We start from the raw sequence: 26,314 nt of genomic DNA, 5'->3' as shown, positions 1-26,314 counted from the left end.
ACTTTTAGTTTTATTATATCTTTTTTTCATTCTCCAGATTTTGTTTATATGATCTGGGATTTAAAAATTCATACTAGGGGCGCCTGGGTGGCTCAGTTGGTTGAGCGGCCGACTTTGGCTCAGGTCACGATCTCGCGGTCTATGAGTCCGAGCCCTGCGTCAGGCTCTGTGCTGACAGCTCAGAGCCTGGAGTCTGCTTCGGATTCTGTGTCTCCCTCTCTCTCTGCCCCTCCCCTGCTCAAGCTCTGTGTGTGTCTCTCTCTCTCAAAAATAAATAAACATTAAAAAAAATTTTTTTAATTCATACCATAGTATTGCTGTTGAATTTTAAAATCTTATGCCTTTTCTTTTTTTATTTAAACTCAAATTAGTTAACATACAGTATAGTCTTGGCTTCAGGAGTAGAACCCAGTGATTCATCTCTTACATATGACACCCAGTGCTCATCACAGAAAGTGCCTTCCTTAATGTCCACCACCCATTTAACTCATCCCCCCACTTACCTCACCTCCCGCAACCCTCAGTTTGTTCTCTGTATTTAAGAGTCTCTTATGGTTTGCTTCCTTCCCTGTTTTTATCTTATTTTTTCTTCAATTAAAAATAGAACCACCCTATGACCCAGCAATTTCACTACTAGGAATTTATCCAGAGGATACAAAAATGCTGATTTGAAGGGGCACGTGCACCCCGAAGTTTATAGCAGCACTATCAACAATAGCCAAATTATGGAAAGAGCCTAAATGCCTATCGACTGATGAATGGATAAAGATGTTGTGTGTGTGTGTGTGTGTGTGTGTACACATACACACACAGATACACACACACACACACACACACACATACATACAATGGAATACTACTTGGCAATGAAAAAGAATGAAATCTTGCCATTTGCAACAATGTCGGTGGAGCTAGAGTGTATTATTATGCTAAAGGCAGAGAAACAGATATATGATTTCACTCATACGGAATTTGAGAAACAACAGCTAATCATAGGGGAAGGGAAGGAAAAATAACTTACACATTTTCTTTTAAAATTATTCTTGATATTTACATTGTTTTATAATCTACTTTATAATATTTTAGACTTAATTTTATATGTAACTTGTTTTTTGTTAACTACCAGTACATTTATGTAACAGCCTTTTCATTCCTGGATTCTTTATTTTGGTTTATTTTTTCAGTCAAATGAATACATCTTTGAGTAATTTTTTCCAAATGTTGCATGTTGGCATGTCTTCAGAGCTCTTAGATATTTTAAAAATACCATTTAATTTAGTTGCCTTCATACACAAATGGCATGTATTCTAGATATTGAATTCTTGGGTCACAAATCAATCTTAACAGGTTCCTAGACATTGTTCCTTTGCATTTTGCGAACATTATAGGGATGTCCAATGTCAGACAAGTCATTCTCTCTCCTTCCCCCCTCCTCTCCTTTCCCTTTAAAATAAAATCTTTAACCAGCATGGGTCTAGATATACCCCTATTATTTTTTCTCCTAGTACTTTTGCCCTTTGGATCTGCAGACTTAGGGGTATTCTCCCCTCAGAAAAGATTATCTTTTTCATTTTTTTTCCATTTGTTTCGTGTCTTCTATTATCTTTAATTAGGTCTTCATTCTTTCTCGTAGCTATGATCTTCTCTCTTGATATTTTAATTTTCTTGTCTTTCCTTTGCATTTGATGAGCGCTTCTTAAGCATTTCCTTCATAACATTAATTTATTTTTCTTCATTGTCAGTTTGTCCTTCATAGCTTCCGACTATGATATTTATTTGAATTGCATTTTTATATTCTTACAATATTAACTCGTTGTATCTAGGTCTTCTCTATTTCTCCCTTTTTCTCAGCCTGTCCTTCTTCATCAGAGTCCAGTGTCCTGTATTATTTTTCATCTCTTTTTAAAACCTACATTTGTCTACATTTATTGCGAATGTAGAGCCAACTCTTTCTAAGATGTATTAATTTCTGGAAGTGAACTTTTTCACAAGTACGCATCTTCCTCTACATTTACATTCTCCGTCTTTCGGATTGCAGAATGTTTCAATAGGCCCCATGTTGGTTTTTTCCATTTTACTCATTCTGCTCACAGTCACTGCTGCCCATAGAGTTGGTTGATTCTCTTTGGAAGCCCCGCTGCAGTGAGGTGAGGGGCTCTTTATGTAAACTGGTTTAACAGCCCAGCAACCCAAGAAGGTGGTGAGAGAGCTGGAGTGTGGGCCTCCTAGCAGGGGGACTGAAGCTTGGCACCATTCTCCTCTTCTTGTGTGGAGAAGCCTTTGTGCCAGGGGTCAGCTTTCTGAACATCCAGCATTGGCACAGCATCGATTGCTCTCCATACAGGGGCTAACCCTGGGTGCTCTTTGGTGCTGCTGCATCCGGAATTTGCCCCAGATGTACTGCAGACTCTCTTGTTGCTATAGCGGCCACAGGAACCCCAGGACTCCCCAGTGCTTTAAATTGCTATTGACCTGGAGGGGTGAGGTGGAGTTCAGTCCATTCTCCTCACAGCAGCCGAGTGGGCTTTCTGAAACACAAATTGGATCGTGTTGTTTCTTTGCTTAAAATGCTTCAGTGGGTCCTCCTTGTCTTTGGATAGAGCTCCAAGGCTCTGTATGTAGCTCCCTCTCCAGCCATACCTCGCCTGATCCATGCCTTGTAAGTGAACCACACTGACTTTTTTTTCATTCACTCAAATGAGGCATGCTTTCTCTTCTATTCAGACCCATATACATACACTTACTTCTGCCTGAAATACTCCTCACTCTACCCTCTTTCTACACACGCTTCCACACACATTCACACTCACAACCCGGTTAACATATAAAATCTCTTTCTTTCCTGTTAACACAATTTAAAGTTTATTCAACTGTATTGCAAGTGTGACCTTAAGGTAGCATCACATGGCATACTTCTGAGTTTATTCCCGAGATATTCTGTTGTACTTATCTCTGTCTGTTTTATAGATCCATGTAGTCTCTGGAGCTAGGGTCATCTGGGTTTGGGTCACAAAGCAGTGAACAAATGGGTAAAAGAACTTTAGAAATAGTTAAAGCAGGAGATCACTGATCTTCAAATACCAAGAAAACTACTGCCATTGCTGTTAATATTTAGATATAAATTCTTGTTGTAGATGCAACCTTACTTAGGTGGTTCGAAGGGGTAGTTTGTAGGAAAATAGAATGTCAAAAAACATTACACTGCTTTTACATGGGCTGTCATTAAGTCCCACGATTGTAGCTTGCCAATGAAACATACTATCCCCAACTGGACCTTCAAAACATAGTTCTTCTCTATTCTCCTACTTTATGCTCCCAAGGCAACCTCTATCCGTTAGAACATTTAGCACTCTCTATTATAATTGTGTTTGGTTGTAAAACCCCTATTTGCAGGGTAGAAGCCCCAACTGTTTTGTTTACCAGTATAACCTCAGTGTATATAGGGTCAGGGCCTGGCACATGGTATATACGTATTTATTGAATGAATGAATGAATGAATGAACAAGAACATTAAAAATTTCAGTTGTTGTTGGCCCAATCTTATCTTTCCAAATTCAGGGCTGTTACTGGGTTCTGTCAGAGCCTCTTCTCCCTACTTCCTGAGATACTTTAGTATTTTTCTTTGGTGTAGACCAGGTCTGTACTACATCTGTGAAACCAGTCTAATTGTATGAGAAGATTACATTTGACAACAATATACGTATGTATCACAGAATCTGGTACCTAGAAATTACTTAATAAATATATTTTTACTATTTGAAGTCAGTAGCAGCGTTAAGGAATAAAGAAAACATGGATTCTTTGTCTACTTACCTTCATGCAGATGGAGGTAATTAGAAGAGGAGGGGGGGCATCTACTGAAGAGGGCTGACTGGGGTATAGTCTTTAGGGAAATCTTAGGTTTCAGTTGAAGAGGGAAGGTATCTGCCATAGTGTAGAATTACTTTTGAGACAGTTGAAGGATTAGGATCAAAAGGCAAGATGAATTGGGTGTGTCATAAATGGAATGGAGTTCAGCAAATAAGGAGGGGATAGAATGAGAAGCTTGGGTATTGACTGGTTAATGTCAATACAGGGTAATGGAAACTTTGGGAGTATGAATAAAGGTGCAAGGGAGATGATTGGAAAGATGGTTATTATTTTGGCATTAGAATGACCTAAGTAAAATAAGACAGGTCCAGATAAACTTTTGCTTAACAAATACTTTTGAATACTTCTCAAGAAGTATTATTAGCTGGCCACTATGCTAAGTGATGGGGATTCACTGATGAAGTTAATAGCTACCACCCATTTCTTCAGGGAACTTATAGTCTAGTGAGGAACACAGACATAAATCATATACTTAACTATAAAATTTTGAACTGTAATAAATGCTTTCACAAAAAGCAGGGGTTATTAGGAGAGCATATTAACAGGCAGAACTAGTTGATTTGGGGGTAGCCCTGTAATGTCTTTTTGAGCAGGTGACATTTTAGCTATGGACAGTGAGTAAGAATTAGTCTGGGAAAGGTAGAGATGAGAGTGTTCCAGACATGGGGAACACCATGTGCAAAGACCCTGAGGAAAGACTGTGATCATTTTGAGAAATGAAAAAAAGCCAGAGTGGCTAGAGCTAGTGGTGTTCCCAAAGGAGAGACTAGAGAGATTGGCAGAAAAAAATGGATAGCATTTAGAATTTCATCCTAACTATAATGAAGTCATCAAACCCTTTGTCATCAAAGGATTTGATCAGGCAAATAGTATACATTGAGATCATTCTGGTGATTCTTTAGGAAATATATTGGTCAGGATACAGGGAAACCAGGCTTTTGAGGAGTCCTAGAAAAGCTGATGGTGTCTCGGATTGGGGCAACATTCACTGAGATTCTTGCATTTATCTGTATGTATATCCCCTCCTCCCACATTATCCCCTTAGCCACTTGCATACCCCCAGGCCTCTTATACACATTTATGTTGTTTGTGCATTAGTGCACATGTTTTCTCAGGCAGAACCTGTAGATTCCAGAGTTTATACAGAATGTTTCAACCAGCTCTAGACCCAGCCAGGACTAGGACAGTCAAGCTTATCCTCTGATCTTACACTTCTGCAGTGGAATAGAGCATCTGTGCATAGAGAAGCTTCTGTAGGACAAGGTTATGGGTGTGCTCTGCTATGATATGGAAAGATGGAACCTCCACACTTAGGAGCTTGGGTGATCGCTGGCTGGAAGGAGATACTGGAGACTGAATTCTCTTGATTTAACCACAACAGAGGAGGTAGCAGGTCCAGAGCAAGGGCCTGCCAAACTCATTTTTTATATTATTCTTCATGTGCTGATTGTTGTTGCAATGAGAGTTGACCCTTAACAGGGCCACTGATGTGATAAAAGTTTTTCCCACGCACTTCACAGTTGAGAGATGACTAGGCAGGGAAAGGACTTTATCCTGAAGTGCTAAGGGTCAGTGATCATTTCTTTTCTGTTTTTCCTTTCCTCTCACTTCACAGTCACTTGTAACTCCAAGTCAGATTGGTGGTTTGTTTGTGGTACCTTGAAAGAGCCATAATGAGCTGTTTGTATCCCAGTGTGTTGTAACTCATAAGTGGTGTCTGTTTAGAGGTCCATGGCTCACTGGGCTAGAGCTTGATGCTGATGAAGCCTCAGTCATGGTTTCCATTTCAGTACAGCTCTCTTGGGTTCACTCTCTTATATTAACTTCCAGAGGCTGTGCCCACAATCTAACTCATTCATCCTTTGATTTTAAGACCATAGGATGAGGCAGTAAGAAACGATCGACATGAAGGTGACCTACTCCAACAAAACTAATGCAGCAGACATATTTTCTGATGGTGGGTCTTTAGTATTGTCTTCCTTAGTAGCACTACTGAAGTGCCTCGCTTTTCCCCTGTGTTTCTCAATCCTGCTCTGTCTCTCAACAGCCAGCTCAGAGTCCCCTTCCTTATTCAGACGACTAACTTGATCTGCTATGACCTCACACCCCCAACATCCTTTTCAGCACTTGATGATTTCCATTTTTTAATTTTGTCTATTTCTAACATTCCTCCAACTCGTTGTGCAAATGTGGACAAGTCACCGCACCTTTCTGGCCCTAGTTTCCCTGTGTGTAAAATGAGCACATTACATTAAATCTGAAGTCTAAGGTCTGTTTTACCCAGTGCCTGGTAAAGTGCCAGATACATAAACTGAGGTGAATGGCAGCCACAGTTCCTGTCCTCAAGGAGCATATAGTCTAATAGGGGCAGAGAAAAGAATAAATAAATATATTCTTTATTCTATAAAGAATAAATATATGTATTTATTCTGTAAAGAATAAATAAATACAAAAGTTCAACTTTTGATGGTGGCAGGATAGAGTGAATTAAATAGATGCATATGGAGAAAATTGGGAAGATGTGAATTTGGATATCTAGTTAAGTTATAAGAGAAGTCAAAGAATGGGAAGTTACTAGCCATATAAATAAGAGGGAGAAGAATATTTTGAGGTGGTGAGAATAGGATATGCAGAGGTTCTTTGGTAAGAAAGAACTTAATGTTTGAGCCAACAGTAAGTCATTGTGTCTGGAGTAAAATATAGCAAGGGAAGGTGTAGATTTGAGATATATTTAAGAGGCAAAAGTGATCAGCCAGAAAATTATCAGGAGCTACGGGTGGCCCTAAGTGTTTAAGGTATCAGCCAAGGATTTGGTACTGTGACATTTCATACCAAGTTAGCCGAGACTCATGGTGGCAGTAGAGAAGGTAGTTGCTAATAACAAGTTACTTCTTTTGTCTTTTGCTGATGGGAAATGGGAAGGGCCTAGTAGCCCAGTTCCTTAGCCTCAACATTAAATAGCAGTAGCTTGCAATATCTGGCAGGTGGAAATTACTAAGAGGGATAATTGATGCCCTCAAAAACTTGCCTAACAGAGCTTTGTGCAACATATTTTGGGAGTCACCAGCCAAGTGTGTGTGTTGACACAGATGATCTCCATGCTGAGACTTGTTTGAGTCGAACATTTAGTAGCTTGGTAGGGCATGGATACAACATAGCTCTCCCTTTTCACCAGATGCGTTTGTATGCTGGGTAGCTCATAACTTAGTTCTGTCTCCTTCTCTCCCTACTAACAGAGAGCCATTTGTTTTAGTCCCTCCTATACCCTAGACGAATCTTCAAATGCAGTTTTGATCATGTCTTCCCCCATGTGTGAGCCTATAATAACTCCCCCTTGCTTGTTGTATCACATTCAGAATTCATACTAGAATTCAAAGCCTTAAATGATCTCCAACCTTTCCTCTTTTTAAACCCCAGCCAAAGAATACCCTTCAGTCATTTTGATGTCTTCAGGACCTAGTCCTACCACCCTCAGTGAGCCTTCTGCCTCCAGCTCAGGTTAATGCTTTCTTGCCATGGAGTAGTGGGGAGAGCCAAATGACCTCAGACCATGCACCAACCCCTCCAGATGACCACCGTAAACTCTTCCTATTTCAATATTCAGTGACTTTCCGCCTTTATTCTCATCTGTACCAAGGGTGTTCTTTAATTATCACATGCTTCCTGCCTTCTCAGTGTGCTTTATGATCCTAGGATCAGAGATCTAGCCTGCAGATCTTGTTGATTGAAAGCAAGGCTGGAAACTGCTGTAGTGAGAAGGGCAGTAGATTTGGAGCCAGACTGATCTGGATTTGAATGGCAGTGCTCTCACTTACTAGTTTATGACCTTTCTGACCCTCATGTTTCTTATTCTTAGGCTTCTGCATTGATTTCCTCCTGTGCCAAGAAGTGGTGGCCTGAAGGAGGGGCAGTATCTTAGCAGGCATTCCAATGGGAATTTTGGAGCAAGCACTTGTAGTGGCCTCCCAGCTTACCATTTTCCTCATTCTGGTTTGTAGAATTGGAATGAAGAGTAAAAAAATTCTGGCAGAAATGAGTCTGAGAGGGAATGTTTTTCTGGAGAAATGTTCCTGAATCTTAGAGAAAAATGACCCATTTTGTAGAAAGTAATTTATAAGCCAGTGCGCTTTTGGCTCTCTACATTTGGTTACTCTGACAAACATTATCTAACAGATAGATATACAGTTCTCAGGTGTTCTAATCTTCAACAACAATCCCATTCAAAAAATAGCAAACTGTACCTAAAAGTACATTTGATTTTTGGATAATAATTTGAGTGTTGAATTTTTCCAGTAATCTGATCATGTGAGTAATGATTTGAGTCCTTCCAATCCTTCTTCACCCTCTTCACTTCCTCGTGCCTTCATGAACTTGGGAAACTGAGGCACACAAAGACAGTTTTGATACGGTCAGACTCACACCTCAAATCTTCATTAAAAGTTTTAGGGGTGCCTGGGTGGCTCAGTCAGCTAAGCATCTGACTTCGGCTCAGGTCATGGTCTCATGGTTCCTGAGTTCAAGCCCCGTGTCAGGCTCTGTGCTGACAGCTTGGAGCCTGGAGCCTGCTTCGGATTCTGCATCTCCCTCTCTCTCTCTCTGCCCCTCCCCTGCTTGCACTCTGTCTCTCTCTCAGAAATAAATAATAAACATTAAAAAAAGAAAAGAGTTTTAGAGGTAGGCAGCTCTGGTTTAAATCCTGCTTCCCCTGCTCTCCCTGCCTGACACCAGTTATTTTACCTCTCTGAGCCTATTTCCTCGACTCTAAATGAGATAAATTTTGTGACAGCTCAGCACAATGCCTGGTTCAAAGCAGGGAAACAATGACTCTTGGTTTCCTTTCCCAGGGGTACCAAATATCCATTCCAAGCATTGTTTTATTTACCTAGTCTGTCTTACTATAATATTTAAGTGTCTGAATATTATGTTACGTAAGAAATACATACGAGATATTTTTAAACGTACAGTGTCCTATACTCAGAACTATCACAGAGCCAGTCAGAAAGAAAAAGAACATCCAAATTGCTCAGATTCACCACATAAGTTTGGTTTGAGGGTACCCTAGATATTTGAGTTAGCTTAAGAGACAAGACTCTCAGTAATCTCCAGGTTACAGTACCTCTTTACCTACTTCTTAGTCATGTTTTCATTTCTAAATCCCACCTGTATCCTAATTACATGTCTGTCTTTACTCTGATGCAGCATTTCTGCCTGTAGAGTAAGGGAGCAGCGCTTTCTGCAATAAATGACATCATGTGCCCTGGGGGAAGTGATTGCCTGTGCGTGTATGCAGACTCACTCACTCACTCACTCAGTTCGTATTAGTTAATACTGGGGGGTGCAGTTGACAGATCCCCATCTGAAATTAGGGAAACCTACTGAAAGGGCCATCTCTCATTATGAGCATTTGGGCTTCAGGAACAACTGGAACCAACAACTTGAATGCCACCATGATTCTGTTTTTCTCTTTGCACTTCTGATTCACCCCTATCACTTTGTAGACCAGCCACTTTATCCTTTTGGTCCATGTGGCAAAGGGTCCCTAGTCCAAAAATTTAGAAAAGGGACATAGTGATAACAGCTTGTGTCAGATGCCCATCCTGGGTCAGTCAGCTAGATTAGGAGGTCATGATCGTGTAAAGATATGGTGACTCCTTCAAGAATTATATGGATGAAGTGGGGTGAGGAGAAGCACACAGAATGGGGGTGATGAGCACAGAGTTCCAGAGATGCCCACACACCCATCCTGCCATCCTGGTCAGTGAGATTTTAGCTAGGGATACAAAAAAATATTCCGAACTGAGGTTGTTTACAGCCAAGTGATGGGAGATGGATGTAGAATCAAGTAAGTGCAATAGAGTAATGCTAGTTCTTTTTTTTTTTTTTTTTTTTTTTTGAGAGAGAGACAGAGTAGGAGTAGGGGAGGGGCAGAGAGAGAGGGAGACACAGAATCCGAAGCAGGCTCTAGGTCTGAGCTGTTAGCACAGAGCCCGACACAGGGCTCAGGCCCACGAACCATGAGATCACGACCTGAGCTGAAGTCAGTCGCTTAACCGACTGAGCCACCCTGGTGCCTCAGATGGTAGTTCTGTAATAATGGGTGTACAGGTTAGATTAGGGTAAAGAATAGACAGTCAGTTAGGTTAGATCAGATACAACTAACTTCTGTTAGCAGTGATGGCTACACAGCTGGGCACATTGAAGGCTTTCTGAAAAGAGCCACTTGAGTTATTGTTAGGAATTCTAGGGACTAGGGATAGCCTTGGCATTTTCTGAGTATAAACATCATGTGCTTTTTTATTGAGAGGCCTCTTCACCAGCAGGCCTTTTTAAATTATTCATCGAATTCTTTAACAAAGATAGAATTAAAGGACACCTTGAGGGTTTGTTTTTTTTTTTTTTTTTTTTTTTGAGTTTCAGCCACTTGTGTTGTGTTTTGGAGAATTCAGATGATCTGAACATGAGTTCCCTTTGATAGCTGTCTAAACTGATATTCATTAATTTGTTTCATAATCCATGTGGTCTGGCACTAAATTGCTTGTTAATCACAGATTCCTTGCTTGTAAGCTGAAGACATGCTTTTGTTCCTTATCACAGAGCCCGAGAGCTTTTGTCATAGGCCCCATCCTTTGCTGTTATAGTGACCTGCCTTATATCCATAAGTGGTCTCGCATATTGTCCTTCAGTTTGGTCTTTTTCAGACAGATCAAACCAATCCTTTTTCCGTCTTCTATATCACTGGGTCACTTTTCTGCATCTTATTCCACAAATCCACATCCTTGAAGGTTGGGTGCCACAGGCTGTGCACAGTTTGCTCCAATTTCGTCCGTCATCTTGGTGTTGCCTTTCACCTCTACAGTTTACCAAAGCTTTTCATGTCCTTCATCTCTGCTGCCTACCTTCTCTCATCCTTTCTTTTATTTCTTAATTAAACTTTTTGTTTTGAGATTATCATAGTTTCACATGCAGTATGAGAATTAATACAGAGAGATACCCTATATTGTTTACCAAGGCTCCCCCAATGATAACATCATCATGCAAATCTGTTGTACAGTATCATAACCAGGATGTTGACGTTGATACAATCAGGATATAGAACAACTGCCTTGACATTTTGACATTTAGATTCCTTCTAATCATTCACTCCTGTTTTTCACTCCTCTCCTATATTCTTCTTCCCACTTCTCAGTTACATATTCATTGCCCCAGGGATTTAACTGAGTTAAGGATGCTGCAAGACTAATTTTTTCTTTAATAGGTTGGCTAAATTCTCACGTCAGAATTTCTAGGAATGGCAGTTTCCATTCCTCTTTATTTGTCTGGAATAGATATCATGTGGATTGTCTATGGTAGCCCTAAAATTCACATGAAGACCTGGTCCGCTGTGAGTTCCACTTGCCTGAATTTCAGGCAGGTCACATGAGGATGAGGCATGTGCGGGAGCTGGTGTGGTACTAATTCTTTGGGACTTCAGAGCCCTAATCAAAGGCACTTTCTTCCCCCAAAGGACAGTTCTGCACAGAGGATGTAGACGAGTGTCTGCTGCAACCTAACGCTTGTCAGAACGGAGGCACCTGCACCAACCGCAACGGCGGCTATGGCTGCGTGTGTGTCAATGGCTGGAGTGGAGACGACTGCAGTGAGAACATCGATGACTGCGCCTTCGCCTCCTGCACTCCCGGCTCCACGTGCATTGACCGCGTGGCCTCCTTCTCTTGCATGTGCCCTGAAGGAAAGGCAGGTGAGGCCAGCAGGACAGAACTGGAGTTCACGGAAGGGGCCGGGGAGCATTCAGGATCTTTTAATGAGCATCTGTAGGAACATGTTAGTCAAGTGTCAATTCTGGAAGTGTAATTGCTAGCTCAAGTGCTATGAAAGTAGTCTTCTTTAGGGCTTTTGGCTCTCATCTTAAATCTTCATACCTCAGTTTTTCATCCCCCTAAAATGAAAGTTAGTAACTATTGCCTTGGGAACTTCTGTTGACCTCCTTAAGATTTGAGGCTGAAAAGCACCTCAGGAATTAAGGTTAATTTCTCAGAAATGAAGACCAAATTACCAATAAATGGATTTAGGAACTTCATTTTGAGAAGAACTCTTTTACTCAGAAGGAGTTGGGAGGAGAGAAATATTTGAATGCATTCCAACTCTCAGTGTCTATGGAAATATTCCTCTAAGGGAAGAATTTTACTAACTGCAAAGTTAGTTGCTCTAGTCTCTGAAGGTAACAGCTCCCAGTCCTAGGGGTAGATAGCAGTGAAGGGAGGAATGTGACAGAAGAAGATAGCTTAACTGAGAATTTTGTACCCAGCACTTCTGAAATGTTCTCATTTCGGCTTTTGGAAAGGCCCCACCTCTAGCTTTGTAGACGAAGCATTAGTTACCTGTTCTTAAGCTAATTGCAGACTGGAAAATCCAGTTCCCATGTGAATTACATGGAACATGGGACCTAGTAATACCTTTAGAGTCCTGGGGGCACTTGAGCCAGGAATGTTGACACTATTAAAAAGCTACTCTAGTATAGGCTTATGATGTTCAGCTGTTTTTTGTTTTTGTTTTTGTTTTGTCTTCTGAGGCTAGTCAAATCCTGGTGGCCCCATGATCGTCAGGTAGCAAGCATAATTTTAGGAAAGTAGTTGCTAAATAAAATATAATAAAATATAAGAGACATGCAGTATTTGGAATATGTAGTAAAAAATTATTTGTTGTTTATTTGAAATTCAAGTTGAACTGGACATCCTCTATTTTTATTTGCTAATCTGGCAGCCCTCTCAGAAGGCTCTCTCCATTTTCATGTCACCATCCTCTGACCATCTCACTTTATGGCCTAGGATGCCTGTACCCTTGAGGAGAGGTCTACCTGGGGGCTTAGGGTCAGAGCACGAAGGTTGTCCACAGAAGCTCCTTGCTTGCTGCTGGCTGCAGCATGTCCCTAAGGTAGGATTAGGCAAAGGGGAAGTTGCCTCTAAATCTCCATGTTGGACTTTGGTGAGGTGAGCATAAGATTTTCCCAACTCCATGAAAGAGAAAACTCTTCCTCAAGTAAGGGACATTTTTTCTTTGTTCTCCTTGCCCCACCCTGTGTGACAGGTCTCTTGTGTCATTTGGATGATGCATGCATCAGCAATCCTTGCCATAAGGGGGCACTGTGTGATACCAACCCCCTGAACGGGCAGTATATTTGCACCTGCCCCCAAGGCTACAAAGGCGCTGACTGCACAGAAGATGTGGATGAATGTGCCATGGGTAAGTACATGGAACCTTCCCTATGCCTCATGGTGTCTGTCGAGCTCAGTGAGCATTCAGACAGAAGCACATTTTACTCTAGGAGCATGTTACACCCAAACCTCCGATCTCTCCTGTTACATGCTTACTGTTTATAACCCCCCAATGTAAACATATATTCTCTTCTAAGAACTGAGTAAATGGAAAGTCTGTACCTGATTCCTAACAGGAAGCCCTACCCAAGTGACAGTTCGGGCAAAAGAACAGAGATGCACAAGAGTTGAAATTGCTTTAGTCTTGCCTTGCCTTGGCTTCTTCCTTTCTTCTTTGTATTTTAAGGAAGAAAATAGTAAATTGAGAACCGGATTATTAAAGGCCTAGCCCTAATGCTATCATTATGCAGAGTCAGATCCACTTCTGCAATCCATATTTGTGGAAATTCTATCAAAGTACTTTGATTCCAGTAATTGGTGCTTGTGTTTTCTAGCCAATAGCAATCCTTGTGAGCATGCAGGAAAATGTGTGAATACAGATGGTGCCTTCCACTGTGAATGTCTGAGGGGCTATACAGGGCCTCGTTGCGAGTTGGATATCAATGAGTGCCATTCCGACCCCTGCCAGAACGATGCGACCTGTCTGGATAAGATTGGAGGCTTCACGTGTCTGTGCATGCCAGGTACATGGGCCCGTCAGTATGTGGGATCTAGACAAGAGACAGTGCCCTGCAGTTCTCTTAGGCGGAGCACTCAGTACAGGGTGGCAATCCCATGAGCTCTGTCAGCATTGAATTCCCAATAATGACAGGGTTCCTAGCCAAGGGGACCCTTAAGGAGTAAGGCAGTGCTAGAATTCTTAGAGTGATGGACACTAAATTAAACAAGTCCATATATCAACATCAGTTACATGTAAGAGAAAAATTCAGAAGTGATTGTTTTTATGCAAGTATTCTTTGGTTTAACAAAGGATTTACCATAACAGTCCTATAAATAGCAAGGTTTCCTAATCTCTTGATACATTATAAATACCATACTATTCCATTTATAAAAATTATTTTACCCGTAATTGTTTAGGAACTTGCTATTTATCCGTAGTAATGTGCATATTGTTAGTTGTACTCTGGAGTGCTTCTACAGAAACCATTTCTTGAATTCTCAGAGAGCACAGGTAAGTCCAGTTTAAAATGACGTTTGAGGGGCGCCTGGGTGGCTCAGTCAGTTGAGTACTGATCCCAGTATTGTGGGATCAAGCCCCTTGTCGGGCTCCACGCTGAGCATGGAGCCTGCTTAAGATTCTGTCTTCCCCTGCCCCTCTGCCCCTCTCCCCCACTTGTGTTCTCTCTCTCTAAAAAAAAAATAATAATAATTTAAAAAATGAAAAAATGACATATGATAGTGGCTGCTTTACTTGATTAAACCTGCTAGCCAGTCTAGCACTGGAAGGCCCTCCTGACCTTGACTTGTACCCTGAGAGCAACAGGATCGCCAGGTCAGCGGGTCTGTGTGAACATTGACTGGGGACCCTATGGGCCTGGCACTGCTCTGAAAGTGAAGCAGGGCCTGGTCAGAGAATGTGGGAGTGTCTTTGCTGGCATGCTATATTTTACCAGTGTCTTTGGAGGTAACCTTTTCTCCCTCTTCACAGTGATGTGCGTTTCTCACCGTATGCTCCTATCTCACTGATACTTGCAGTGACTATTTCCCATCAGGGGAGACTCCGCTTTGCCTTCTGCAGAAATGTTCATGCTCATAGAGGATGTAGTCATCTGCAAATTTGTGCTTTCTTGGCTAGAATATGCCTTTCTTTCTAAGCCACTTGTGTGGTCTAATTTGTTCAGGTTTCAAAGGTGTGCATTGTGAATTGGAGATAAACGAATGTCAGAGCAACCCTTGTGTGAACAATGGTCAGTGTGTAGATAAAGTCAATCGCTTCCAGTGTCTGTGTCCGCCTGGTAAGTGCCCACCACCTGCCCCTGTTTTCTTTGAAAGCACAAAGCTGACTGACCACAGGGAAGGGAGGAGGAGAGAATGTGTGTGGGCTGTACATGAGGAAGTCATTAAAGTGAGCACTTCGGAATCGGAGTGTGTACAGAAACGGGGAGTTTGTTTCAGCTAGTGTATCATCCAAATCCTTTGTGGCCAGAAGTCCAAGTCTATTCTGAATGGCCCATGACCTCTCTGTCTGTGTATATATTTCAGAAAGTTCATACCTCACAGAAGCCTTAGTTGTAGGCTATTCAGGGATTTTCCCCCGCCATGGGTCATATTCTTCAAGCCCCTCTGTGAGACTTTTATTGTTAGATATTTCACCCTAGGTCCAGAAACAGACAACACAAGTCAGTTTTTTCCAAAGAATGCTCTGTGTCTCCTTTTGCCCCCCAAAGCTACTGTTGAAGACATGCCAAATTTTCTGCCACAGACAATAGCCTCTCCTTGTTATTTCTCCAGAGAGAAGGTCCCGGTCCTCTGAAGCTACCCTCACTTGTTTGAGGGCTCCATGTATAACCATTCTGTCCCTACTTCAGCTGCAAGTGAAATCTGTACTGGGAATAAACAGAGGTTGAGACACACACAGTTGTCTCTGATGCCCTGAGCTTCACCCGGTTATCCCAGTTACCTGCTGGGGAGAATAATTTTATGTTTGCTGAGCCACTGGTTTAAGCCCTTTGTAGACCTTAGATGGATAGACATAGGGGAATCCTTTGACTCGTGTCATCACTCTGCCCTTTTAAGGTTTCACTGGGCCAGTTTGCCAGATTGATATTGATGACTGTTCCAGTACTCCGTGTCTGAATGGGGCAAAGTGTATTGATCACCCAAATGGCTATGAATGCCAGTGTGCCACAGGTAAGATTGTTCTCACTTTCTGTTCACCTGATATGTCTGTCCGAACAAAATAGGAGGCTGTCCTCTACTCGCTGCCCTACCAGGCCAGTCCACTAATGAGCTGCTCTGTGTTTAAAGAGAGCTGCTTCCAGCATAGTTTTTGCTTCTCTCACGGTTTTCTCCTACAACACCTGCCTCCTTCTCCACCACAATAGTGGCCTAGCTTGGACATTTCCATTTGGTGTCCAGGTCTTTCTGGGATAGATTTTGGCAGCGGTGAGTTTCCAGCTGGCTTGACTTACTCCTTTGGGAAAGGGAAGAATTCCAGCTGAAAGCTATTTTTCACTAGGGCTTCTCAGCAGGAGACCTGTCTCTGTGTTTTTTGAGGCAAGTGATTGAACAAAGGCCCAGAAGTCTAAGGGCCATTGTGTGCAAGTGCAGAGGTTTTCCGAGTAAAAGACTGCCCAGCCCGAGAGTCAGGTGTGTTATCTGAATGGGAGAGAGAACTCTGGGAAAGTTTAGGTCCTCTTTCCTGACTTCTGCTACTACAGTGAAAAAGAATCTGTTTACACATATTCTGCATTTCTGATCTGTGGCCACATTTCTCATTTGGGAGTGGATTTGATTAAGTCAAACGTCCCTTATTACACATTTGCTTTTACACAGACCAGTATTATAGAGAAGGACTAGAAATTATTAGAAAAGATGATTTCTCAATTTATTTTTTATATGACCGCATAAGGGAAAAAGAAGTTATGAATGTAATTCCAGACCTGTTTCTTATTTTGGAAGATTGATTCTTAAAGGATTTTAAACATCATGTGCATGATTTCTTTCTGATGACAGAAAAGCAAACTAAGTCACAAAAATAAACACAGAGAATTAGTGTTTCAGTAGTACTGGAACATTACCATTTACTGGGCCTCTTTAGATTAGGTCCCGTCAGATGAACCAGTTCACTTCTTTCTCTTTTTGCAAACTGTTGTTTTTGATTGGAGGAGTTCCAGATTTTGTCCTCCTCTGGCCAGATTATCCTCATGGACAATAACCTCTGGAGAGAGTTTAAAAATCTTGAACTCATGTTTGAAAGGAAGAGATCCCACCCCACCCCTCGCCTTTCTTTAAAATCCTTTAAAAGGGATTTAAAGTTGAATGAAGTCTTATTTTCCCTTTTTCTTTTAATGCTCATAAACTTTCATTCATTTTAATTAACAGGTACTTACTAAAAACTTAGTATATATGTAAGCACAGTACTCTGGGAGCGTTTAAGAGGGATAAAGAAAAGTTCTCTGTATACTAAGGTCAGAATTGGGAAGATAAGATACACGTAACCATTAATACAGTATCTGTATGTTGGGTTTTGGAAGAAAGGGATAGAGAGGTAAAAATATAATGGAAAAATATTGAGAGCTAGTCCCCACTGAAGCCCAGTATGAAATGATGATGCAGTTAAAGTATCTCTGCAGTGAAACCCACTGATCATTTTGAGAAAGGTATTTGAATTCTACAAATTTTATTTGAAAAACTTTGTTTTAAACACAACTCTCTAGGATTGCCTTATAAATGGTTTGTTTCAGCTGCTCGTTGGCTGCAGTAGAAATGTTAGGACATGAGGTCTATAGTGGATGTGGCCGCACTTATATTCAGGTGTGGAGTCTGCCTTGGTTTTTAAGCCTTCTTGGTAAAATTCCTTTCAAGGATTCACTGGTGTGTTGTGCGAGGAGAACATCGACAACTGTGACCCTGATCCTTGCCACCATGGCCAGTGTCAGGATGGGATTGATTCCTACACCTGCATCTGCAACCCGGGGTACATGGGTGCCATCTGCAGTGACCAGATAGATGAATGTTACAGCAGCCCTTGCCTGAATGATGGTCGCTGCATTGACCTTGTAAATGGCTACCAGTGCAACTGCCAGCCGGGCACGTCAGGTAAGCCTGCTCTCTTTATGTCTCCTCTGGAGTTTTCACTCTTTCTCAAAAACAATTTGCACAGATATCTCAGACTTTCTTGGCATATGCTTCGATACCTGAAAAACAGTCCTGATTCTGAAAAGCACAGCCAAAGCTTCAGCCAGAAACATCTCAGTCTCTAGTCAGTGGAGAAATTAGAGACAATAGTTTTGCAAAACTGATGACTCTGTGTGTGTGTGTGTGTGTGTGTGTGTGTGTGTGTGTGTGTGTGTGTGTGTGTGTGTGTGTGTTTTATTAGAAGAAGACACCCCACCTCAAAAAATAGAAATTATTATTTAAAATTGGAAACCCTCTTGCCTTTGTGTCTTGATTTGATTGTCCTTTTCCCTTGAACTTCCACCCCACTCAGAGTAATGAAGCTGGCCCTTTTCCTTCTTGCTCCCTCCTGTCCTTCCAGTTGTGTTTTTCTCTGTTTCAGAGTCCAGTATCTTTAATGTGACACTTTTCTTCTGCCGTGTTTCGGGTGGACCTTGGGCATTTGGGGGAATTCTCAGGGAGAGCAGAGACTTCACAGCACGGTCCAGTCATTGTAAATTAGAATGCACAGCCACCGTTTCCCACCCCTGAGTTCAGTGCTGTTTCCCCGACTCTGGTTGAGTGACTGCTCGTTAGTTGGGAGGGCATGCTGCTCCTTGCTGGGGGAATGTTGAGTTATTTTCTCAGGCGGCAGCATTTCGCAGGTCTCACTGGAGTCTGTTTTACTTATTTGAGGAATAATTATGGTCACAACTGTGGTTAATGGACAGAGAAGTACTATGTCTCAGATCAAAGAAAATGTATTAGTGGAAGATTAACTAGTGTGTGCCTTTGTTAGAAGGGAACCTGCCAATACAAGAGAGTGATTTATTGAGAACTCATTCTTGATTTAAGGAAAATGGCCTACATAGGGGGCAAAGGTGGGGGAGGTGGTTAACTGCCCTCATTTTATTTTGTTATTTCCAAATCCATTTCTTCAAACTTGTCAAAGGCCCTGGTCTTCGTCCAGGACCTCATACATGCCAAGTTTGAAAACAAAGTCCTTTTTGAGTTGCTCAAGCATACGAAAAACATCCCATGCCTTCACAGTTGAAAGTGCCTTCCCCCTCCCCACGTTTAGATAACTCACTAAAAGGGCTGAATAGATCTTTGTGAAGCCTTCCAAAAGCAATTTGCTTCCGGGCTGGTCCCCAGACATGAGAAATTGCAGTACGAAAAGAAATTTGAGAGATTTACAAGCAATTGAATGGACGCCTTTAGAATGGTGGGGCTGTTTTAGGCTTTGCTATCATTCCCATTATAACAAACATACTAGAAACCTGGGTGAGTGGTGGGTTGGCAAGCACTTTGTTTTCTCTGGGATTATATCATTATGCCAGGATGTATCAGGTGTATTCCCTGGGGAGGACAGAGAAGGCAAGGTGTAAGTAGCTGTCACTGAGAAATGCAAGAAGTAAATATGAGTGGTGTGCAGGCAGCATAGAGTGAAGGCCCCAAAACCTCTCAGAAAACTGCCAAATCTCTTCCTGTGGCTGTTGGGAGAATTAAAGCAAAGAGATGTAGGCGTTATAAAACAAATCTTGGTCTATAATGGGTGGAGAAAGACCTGACATGTACTGCGGGCCTAGATGGACGGGTCTCTTTTAATTAATCATTCTGAATAGACTTTTGAGTTCTAGAGTGAGAATCCATAACCCATTCATAACTTGGTCCTAAGTTGGTAGGTTGGATTTTGGATGAGTATAAACAGAAGGGGTACTTTACCATGTGCTAGTTAGAATTGTGGTTTCTCACTTACTGGGTACTTAAAGTGAGATAAATAACCCAGAATCACTTCTGAGGCTTCTTTCACCCATGGTCTTATGATGGGAAACTGTTTTAAGTAAGTTTCTTAAGGTTTTAAGTCACAGAAACCAACCTGACTAGTTTAAGGATTCCTTAGCAAACAAGCAAACGATAACTACAGAATAGACAAAAGATCTAGTGAAAGCACACAGAAGTATCTTACAGATTCCAAGTGAGAATTGATTGGTAAAGCTTTGCAGAGATTATCAGGAAACAGAGCAATTTATAGACCACAGTTCATATAGTCCCACAGTTCATATTCCAGTGTCCCAATGAGAAAATTACATTGGCTCATCTTGGGCATGGTGTCTGGTCCTACTCAAATAAAATATAGCCTCCTGCGGCCTGCCATGGTTGATTGTAGGTGAATGGGGGTTATCAGTCAAGGCTAGACACATCTCCTAAAAGTATCCAGGAGTATGGAAACTCTTGCCTCATTTGTGGCTAGTGAGGCAGCATGGCCTCGTTCATCACAGAGTGACTAGTATGGTGTGGTGAAGGGGACAGAATCCAAAGTGCCTGGTTCACATCCTGGCTGTACTGCCGTAGTTGTGCAAGTCCACGATACGGTGGGTGTATTACAACTTGATGTACCAGTTGAGTGAGAAAACTAAAGAAAACTTATGTGAAGTGGGAGGCAGAGTACTTGCACATAATAATGGCTCAATAAATTTTAACGTAATTATTATTAATAAATATTAATACAAAATATGAGTGAATCAAAATTTTTACAACTTTCAATGGAAATTTTGTTAGTTTAAAGCCTAGTTTTACTGGGCTTTAGTTTTAGAATTTTTAAACTACCAAAGCGTTTTTCTATGAATGGGAAATAAGACATCACTAAATTCATGTTAAGTACATAACAAAGTATCATGAGTATTTTTATAAGATGATGGTAAAAATTATGACTGCTATATCCTTGCTGTTTAGTTACCCATATCTACAATTACACCTTTATTAATATAGCTCTATCTAGGGTTGGCTGTATACTCTTTAGATTTCTTAACACCTAGCATCACATGCTATTTTTGTGGTAATACTGCATGGTTTCTTTTCTACTTTTATCTTTGCAGGTGTTAATTGTGAAATCAATTTTGATGACTGTGCAAGTAACCCTTGTGTCCACGGAGTCTGTATGGATGGCATTAATCGTTATAGTTGTGTCTGCTCACCGGGATTCACAGGTAACACCTTTTTTGTTGGGAGGTCCCTTCTTCAGCCCCATCACTTTGGGAAAGGGGCATATGAAGGAAAATCACTTTTCAAATGTTTCCTATTTCTTTGTCTCTTTGAAGGTTAGAAATGTGTTTCTGTACTTCTCTGGCCTAGTTTTCTACTAATAGGCCTTCCATAAATCATAACATGAAACTTTTCCTCAGTTAGGGTTTTTAGACCACATGTTTTTGGTGTTTTTTTTTTTTTACATTTTATTTATTTTTGAGAGAGAGAGGGAGACAGAGCACAAGTTGGGGAGAGGCAGAGAGAGAGAGGGAGACAGAATCTGAAGCAGGCTCCAGGCTCTGAGCTGTCAGCACAGAGCCCAACGCGGGGCTTAAACTCACAAGCCGTGAGATCATGACCTGAGCCAAAGTTGGATGCTTAACCGACTGAGCCACCAGGTGCCCCTTTAGACCACATGTTATAGCTACCTGAAAAGCATTTCTAGTCAGACCATGAGTTTCTGTCACTGTGCTTGAGTTATATAGCTTTTACTGCCACCTTTAATTTGCTACACTTAGTGAATGCCTTCCACAAAAGTATAGCCAAGATAAAATTCTATGAAAACACTAAATGCTTTTTTCTGAGTACTTCCTCTTATGGGAGATTGTTGGATGAGGCCAGAACTTGGGAGGACCAATGTAATTATTAAAAGTAGCCAGAACATTTACACATGCACGCTTGTGTGCACACACACAAACACAAATCTCTTTCTCTCTTTTTTGTTGTAAGATTGCCTTTATCTTTTACCCTTCCGATCCAAAAATTGCTAGAGGCTATTGAGAAATCTGAGGCACCTTACTGAGACACCTGTTTGTTAATGACACCATCAGAGGGCATATACCGTGCCTATCCTATTCTTTCTAGACGGTCCCACACGCAAGCAGGCACTTACATAATAATGTTACCATTTAATAAGTACCATGTGATCATTTGCAACCAATGTGAGAAATTTCCCTCAGAGCTTTTTAAACTATGACCTCCAAAGGCATTCAGGGCCAACTGAAGTGAATGTCTGCCTCTTGCTTGCCGGGAACTTACTTTCCGCTGTATTTCACAAACCTTTTTCCTGTTTGGGTATGATCGCGGATGCTAGGGAGTAATGTTTTCGGCCCACATGGGTCACCGTAATGTCTTCTCAGTGGAAGATCACTCAGAAGACAAGTATGATGACAGCCGTCGTATCTAGTGCCTAGCAGTGCTGGTAGTAGCCAGCTGTACTTCTGGTCCTGAAACTTGATACTACAAGATGAAGTGACAGCCAACTGAATACACAAAAATTCCTGCTAGGTAGGATAGTAGGTGCATTTTTGTTAAATAGGTAAGAAGAGAATAGCTACCATTTATTAAGAGCTTATTTTGAGCTAGGCGTTAGGTACCTAATCTCATTTAATTATCCACAGCTATTATCATTCCTATGGTATTGATGAAAAATCCAGAGCTTGGAGAGGTTAAGTAACATTACCAGTGCACTGTGGCCAGGATTCCAGGCCAGGTGGTCCTACTCTAGAGCCTATGCCCGTTCTCACCTCACTGGGCAGCCTAAGTGGGTGCCTGTTGTGACTTCTTTTTAGACATGTAAGCCTTACACTGGAACTTTTTTTTTTTTTCTGAAATGCCAGTAAGTCATATTCTCTCTCTTTTTAACATTCAGCAAACCAAGAAGGTCAAGGAGGGAGGACATAAGCTAAAATATTCTAAAATAAACCTAAGGTGTAGCATGAAATTACATAACCAAGAAGTGGAATGTTTTGGTTACTGGGTGGTACTCTGTTCTTGGAACAATTTTCTATGTCTATTTTTTTTTCAGTTGTTTTTTGCTTTTTTAATCAGCTGCCCAAAATACCACAGACAACTGTGGTATTATATATACATGAGCTTAGATGTGAGATGTTTTATTCTTTCTTTTGTTTTATTTTAGCACTACTACTTTTTTTTTTTTTTTTTACAATTCTCATAACAGCTTTGACAGATTTAAATGAGTTTTTCTTTTTAAGACTAAATTCTGTATTCTCTGCAGACCTCTTGTTTTTAATGTTTATTTATTTGAGAGAGAGAGTGCACATGTGTGTGCATGCATGCAAGCAGGGGAGGGGCAGAGAGAGAGAGAGAGAGAGAGGGAGAGAGAATCCCAAGAATGCTCTGTGATAACAGCCTAGAAGCCTGATGAGGGACTTGATCTCAGGAACCAGAAGATCATTCTTGAGCCAAAATCAAGAATCGGACGTTAAACCAACTGAGCCACCCAGGATCTCTTTATACTTACTGATTGAATGGGAAATGTAAGAAATCAAGTGATACTTCTAGAAGCTACTTCTCAGTTTACAAACTACTTTTTCAGTTTTGTCTTCATATTTATTATTTTGCTGACTTCTCATAACAGTCCATAAAAGCAAATAGGTTGAATAAGAAACCAAAAGCACAGGTAACAAAAACCAAACTAAACAAGCAGGACTCCATTAAACTAAAGTGCTTCTGCACAGCAAGGAACAATAAACTGAAAAGGCAGCCTATAGAACAGGAGAAAATATTTGTAAACAATATATCTGAAAAAGGGTTAATATCAAAAATATATAAAGAGCTCATACAACTCAATAGCAAGGAAGCAAATAATCCAATTTAAAAATGGGCAAAGAGCAAGAAAAAAAATTTTGAAACTATGTATGTTGATGGATATTAGCTAGACTTACCATAGTGATCCTTTTGCAGTATATACAAATATCAAATCATTACGTTGCACACCTGGGACTAATATGTTATATGTCAGTTATAGCTCAATCTTTAAAAAACACAGGCAGAAGTAGCTAAACACAACTTTAGAAACTGTTATTGGAAAATTCCCAGGAATTTCCAGATAGAGGATACTGGAAGTATCTACTGTAATTCTCAGAGCTACATGATTTAACCAGAGACTGATTGTATTTTTAAGTTATAAATCATTATTTGTACTTAGAAACCCAACATCATCTGAAACAGGTAAAGTTTTGAAAGCCTCATAGTCTGCCACACCGTAGTGATTTTCAAAAAGCATTTGAAAGGCTAATCATGAGTAACAAGTCTACCAAAATAGCTAATCCTCACTATAATGTCATTATAAAACTAATCACGAAAATACCATAAGAAAACATATATATGAGTTTTGTAATCTCTTCTCTCTCTAAATTTCTTTCTTTTTTAAATTTTTTAATGTTTATTTTATTTTTGAGAGAGAGAGAGTGACAGAGTGAGAGCAGGGGAGGGGCACAGGGAGAGGGGGACACAGAATCCGAAGCAGGCTCCAGGCTCCAAGCTGTCAGCACAGAGCCCGACGCAGGTCTCGAACTCACGAACCAAACCATGAGATCATGACCTGAGTTGAAGTTGGACGCTTAACCAACTGAGCCACCCAGACGCCCCTCTAAATTTCTTATAGTAGTTTCTCATCAGTAGTGAAGTGTATAAATGTTTATAAAGTATAAATTTATAATATAATTACGTTTATAAGTTATAAATTATTTAAATATAGAATCACTAGTCTAGATTAAGAGACCCTGAATTGTTTTCTCAGTTACCAGAAGACAATAAAGTTATGCTTAGAATACTCTTCTTTCTGAGGCAGAAAATGGATTAATACAACTCTAAGAATGAAAGCAAAATGGCTTTCTTTTTAACCAATATAATCATTAAGTTAAATTATATATTTATAATTTGTAAACGTTGAGCATGCAATTGCTTTTTGGTTCTTTGGCCCTCAGTTAACCTAATAATGTCATATCCTGAACAGGCACACTGCTAAGAACAAGGAGTCTTGCAGTAATACTAAAATCAATTCATACTACTCAGCCACAAAAAAGAATGAAATCTTGCCATTTGAGACAACATGAATGGGCTTTATGCTCAGGGAGATAAGTCAGAGAAAGACAAATACTGTATGATACCACTTGTATGCAGAATATTAACAAGCAAAACTCATAAAAATAGAAGAAAATGGTGGCTAGGAGGGGCAAGGCTAATTGGGGAGATGTATTTAAGGGTGCAAACTTGAAACTAGTAGGTAAATAAGGTCTGGAGATCTGTTGTACCAGCACAGTGATTATAGTCAGCAATACTGTATAATAAACTTCAAAGTTGCTAAGAGAGTGAGTCTTAATTGTTCTCACCACAAAAAAGAAATGATAATTATGTGACATAATGTTAGGTAACATTAAAGTGGTAATCTATTGCAATATATAAATGTATTAAATCAGTACGCCATATACCTTAAACTTATACAGTGTTATACATCAATTCTATCTCAATCAAAATATTAACAAAACACAAAAAGTAGATAAGGAAGTTTTATTATTCCCATTAAACAACTAAGACAACTGAGAGAGAGAACTTGATGTGTCCATGCAACGTATACAAATATATTTTGTATATTTTGAGCCCCCCAGCTAGTGAGTCATACAGCTAGGATTGTGAGTTCCCAGAAGGCAGGAACCTCCCTAATCATCTTTTTAGCCGGTGTCTAAACACAGTGTCTAGCACGGAAGAAACACTCAATAAATGCTTCAGAATGAATGACTAGAACTCAAACATGGGACTTCTGACAGCCAACTCCAGACTCTCCAGTCTGGACTGTAGCATGCTTTCATTTATTAAACACTAATTTGTTGAGTACCTACAAGGTGAGAAACATTGATTAACTTCTCATTCAGTAGTTTCTGAGTCCAATAAGGTCCATAGCCTTGTGCTGGGCATTTCTGATGCTGGGTGGAAACTCCCTAGGGGTAGGACCTTGCTAGTGAAGCAGCGGTCAGTCCACATGGTAGACTGCAAAAGGAGGCACTTAACCCTCCTCATTAAAGATGGCTGGAACATTGATTCTGGGAAGGGTTTTTAAAGCAAATGAGGAAAACGTGAGAAGAGTGGCTTCTGAGAAAATGCTTCCTAAAAAGGATAGAAAAAGAAGGCTTTTTCCTCTTATTTTCCACTGAAGAGCAGGCTAAGGATAGCTGTGTAAAGAGTTCTGGCTCATATCTTGGTGCCAGTGGCAAATGTCTAAAAAAAATTCTGAGGTTGAGGCTAAGAAAATAGTACTTTAAAATAAGTTATTAATAAAACACTTAAGAGGAAAACAGCAACCACTACCAGATTATGGGACTTTACCACAAGAACCACCAATAATGGTTTAGAGAGCAACAGAGAGTGAAAAAAATGTTAATACCCATACTTTAAAGGGGTGTGGATCTATTTCATTTGGAATTTCCTGTTCTAAATGCAGGGTTGCTCTTTCTTAAATAAAAGTGCATGTTTTTATCTGAATCAGAAAATTGTATTCTTTGAAACTTATAAATTCCTTCACAGCAGTTGCTTGTTGCCACTCATTTACAGAATTATGGGTTATTTCAAAATTTTATATCATTTTA

The 26,314-nt window shown here is 40.5% G+C and overlaps 1 protein-coding gene and 1 pseudogene across 2 annotated transcripts in view; one reads left to right on the top strand and one right to left on the bottom strand.

Annotated features, from left to right (window-relative positions):
• The window catches only part of NOTCH2 (notch receptor 2), a 163,594-nt gene that overhangs the window by 92,709 nt on the left and 44,571 nt on the right, over positions 1 to 26,314 (top strand). For both annotated transcript variants that reach the window (XM_042953671.1, XM_042953670.1), the window contains exons 6-12: positions 11,375 to 11,608; positions 12,955 to 13,110; positions 13,577 to 13,765; positions 14,924 to 15,037; positions 15,819 to 15,932; positions 17,610 to 17,843; positions 20,780 to 20,890. In XM_042953671.1, the coding sequence (XP_042809605.1) occupies positions 11,375 to 11,608; positions 12,955 to 13,110; positions 13,577 to 13,765; positions 14,924 to 15,037; positions 15,819 to 15,932; positions 17,610 to 17,843; positions 20,780 to 20,890 (1,152 nt within the window). The remainder of the gene's footprint in view (positions 1 to 11,374; positions 11,609 to 12,954; positions 13,111 to 13,576; positions 13,766 to 14,923; positions 15,038 to 15,818; positions 15,933 to 17,609; positions 17,844 to 20,779; positions 20,891 to 26,314) is intronic.
• LOC122228566 lies at positions 1,019 to 4,002 on the bottom strand (annotated as a pseudogene).

This window comes from Panthera leo, chromosome C1 (assembly GCF_018350215.1).
Source record: "Panthera leo isolate Ple1 chromosome C1, P.leo_Ple1_pat1.1, whole genome shotgun sequence".
NCBI lineage: Eukaryota > Metazoa > Chordata > Mammalia > Carnivora > Felidae > Panthera > Panthera leo.
This window is presented reverse-complemented; position numbering and strand designations above follow the sequence as displayed.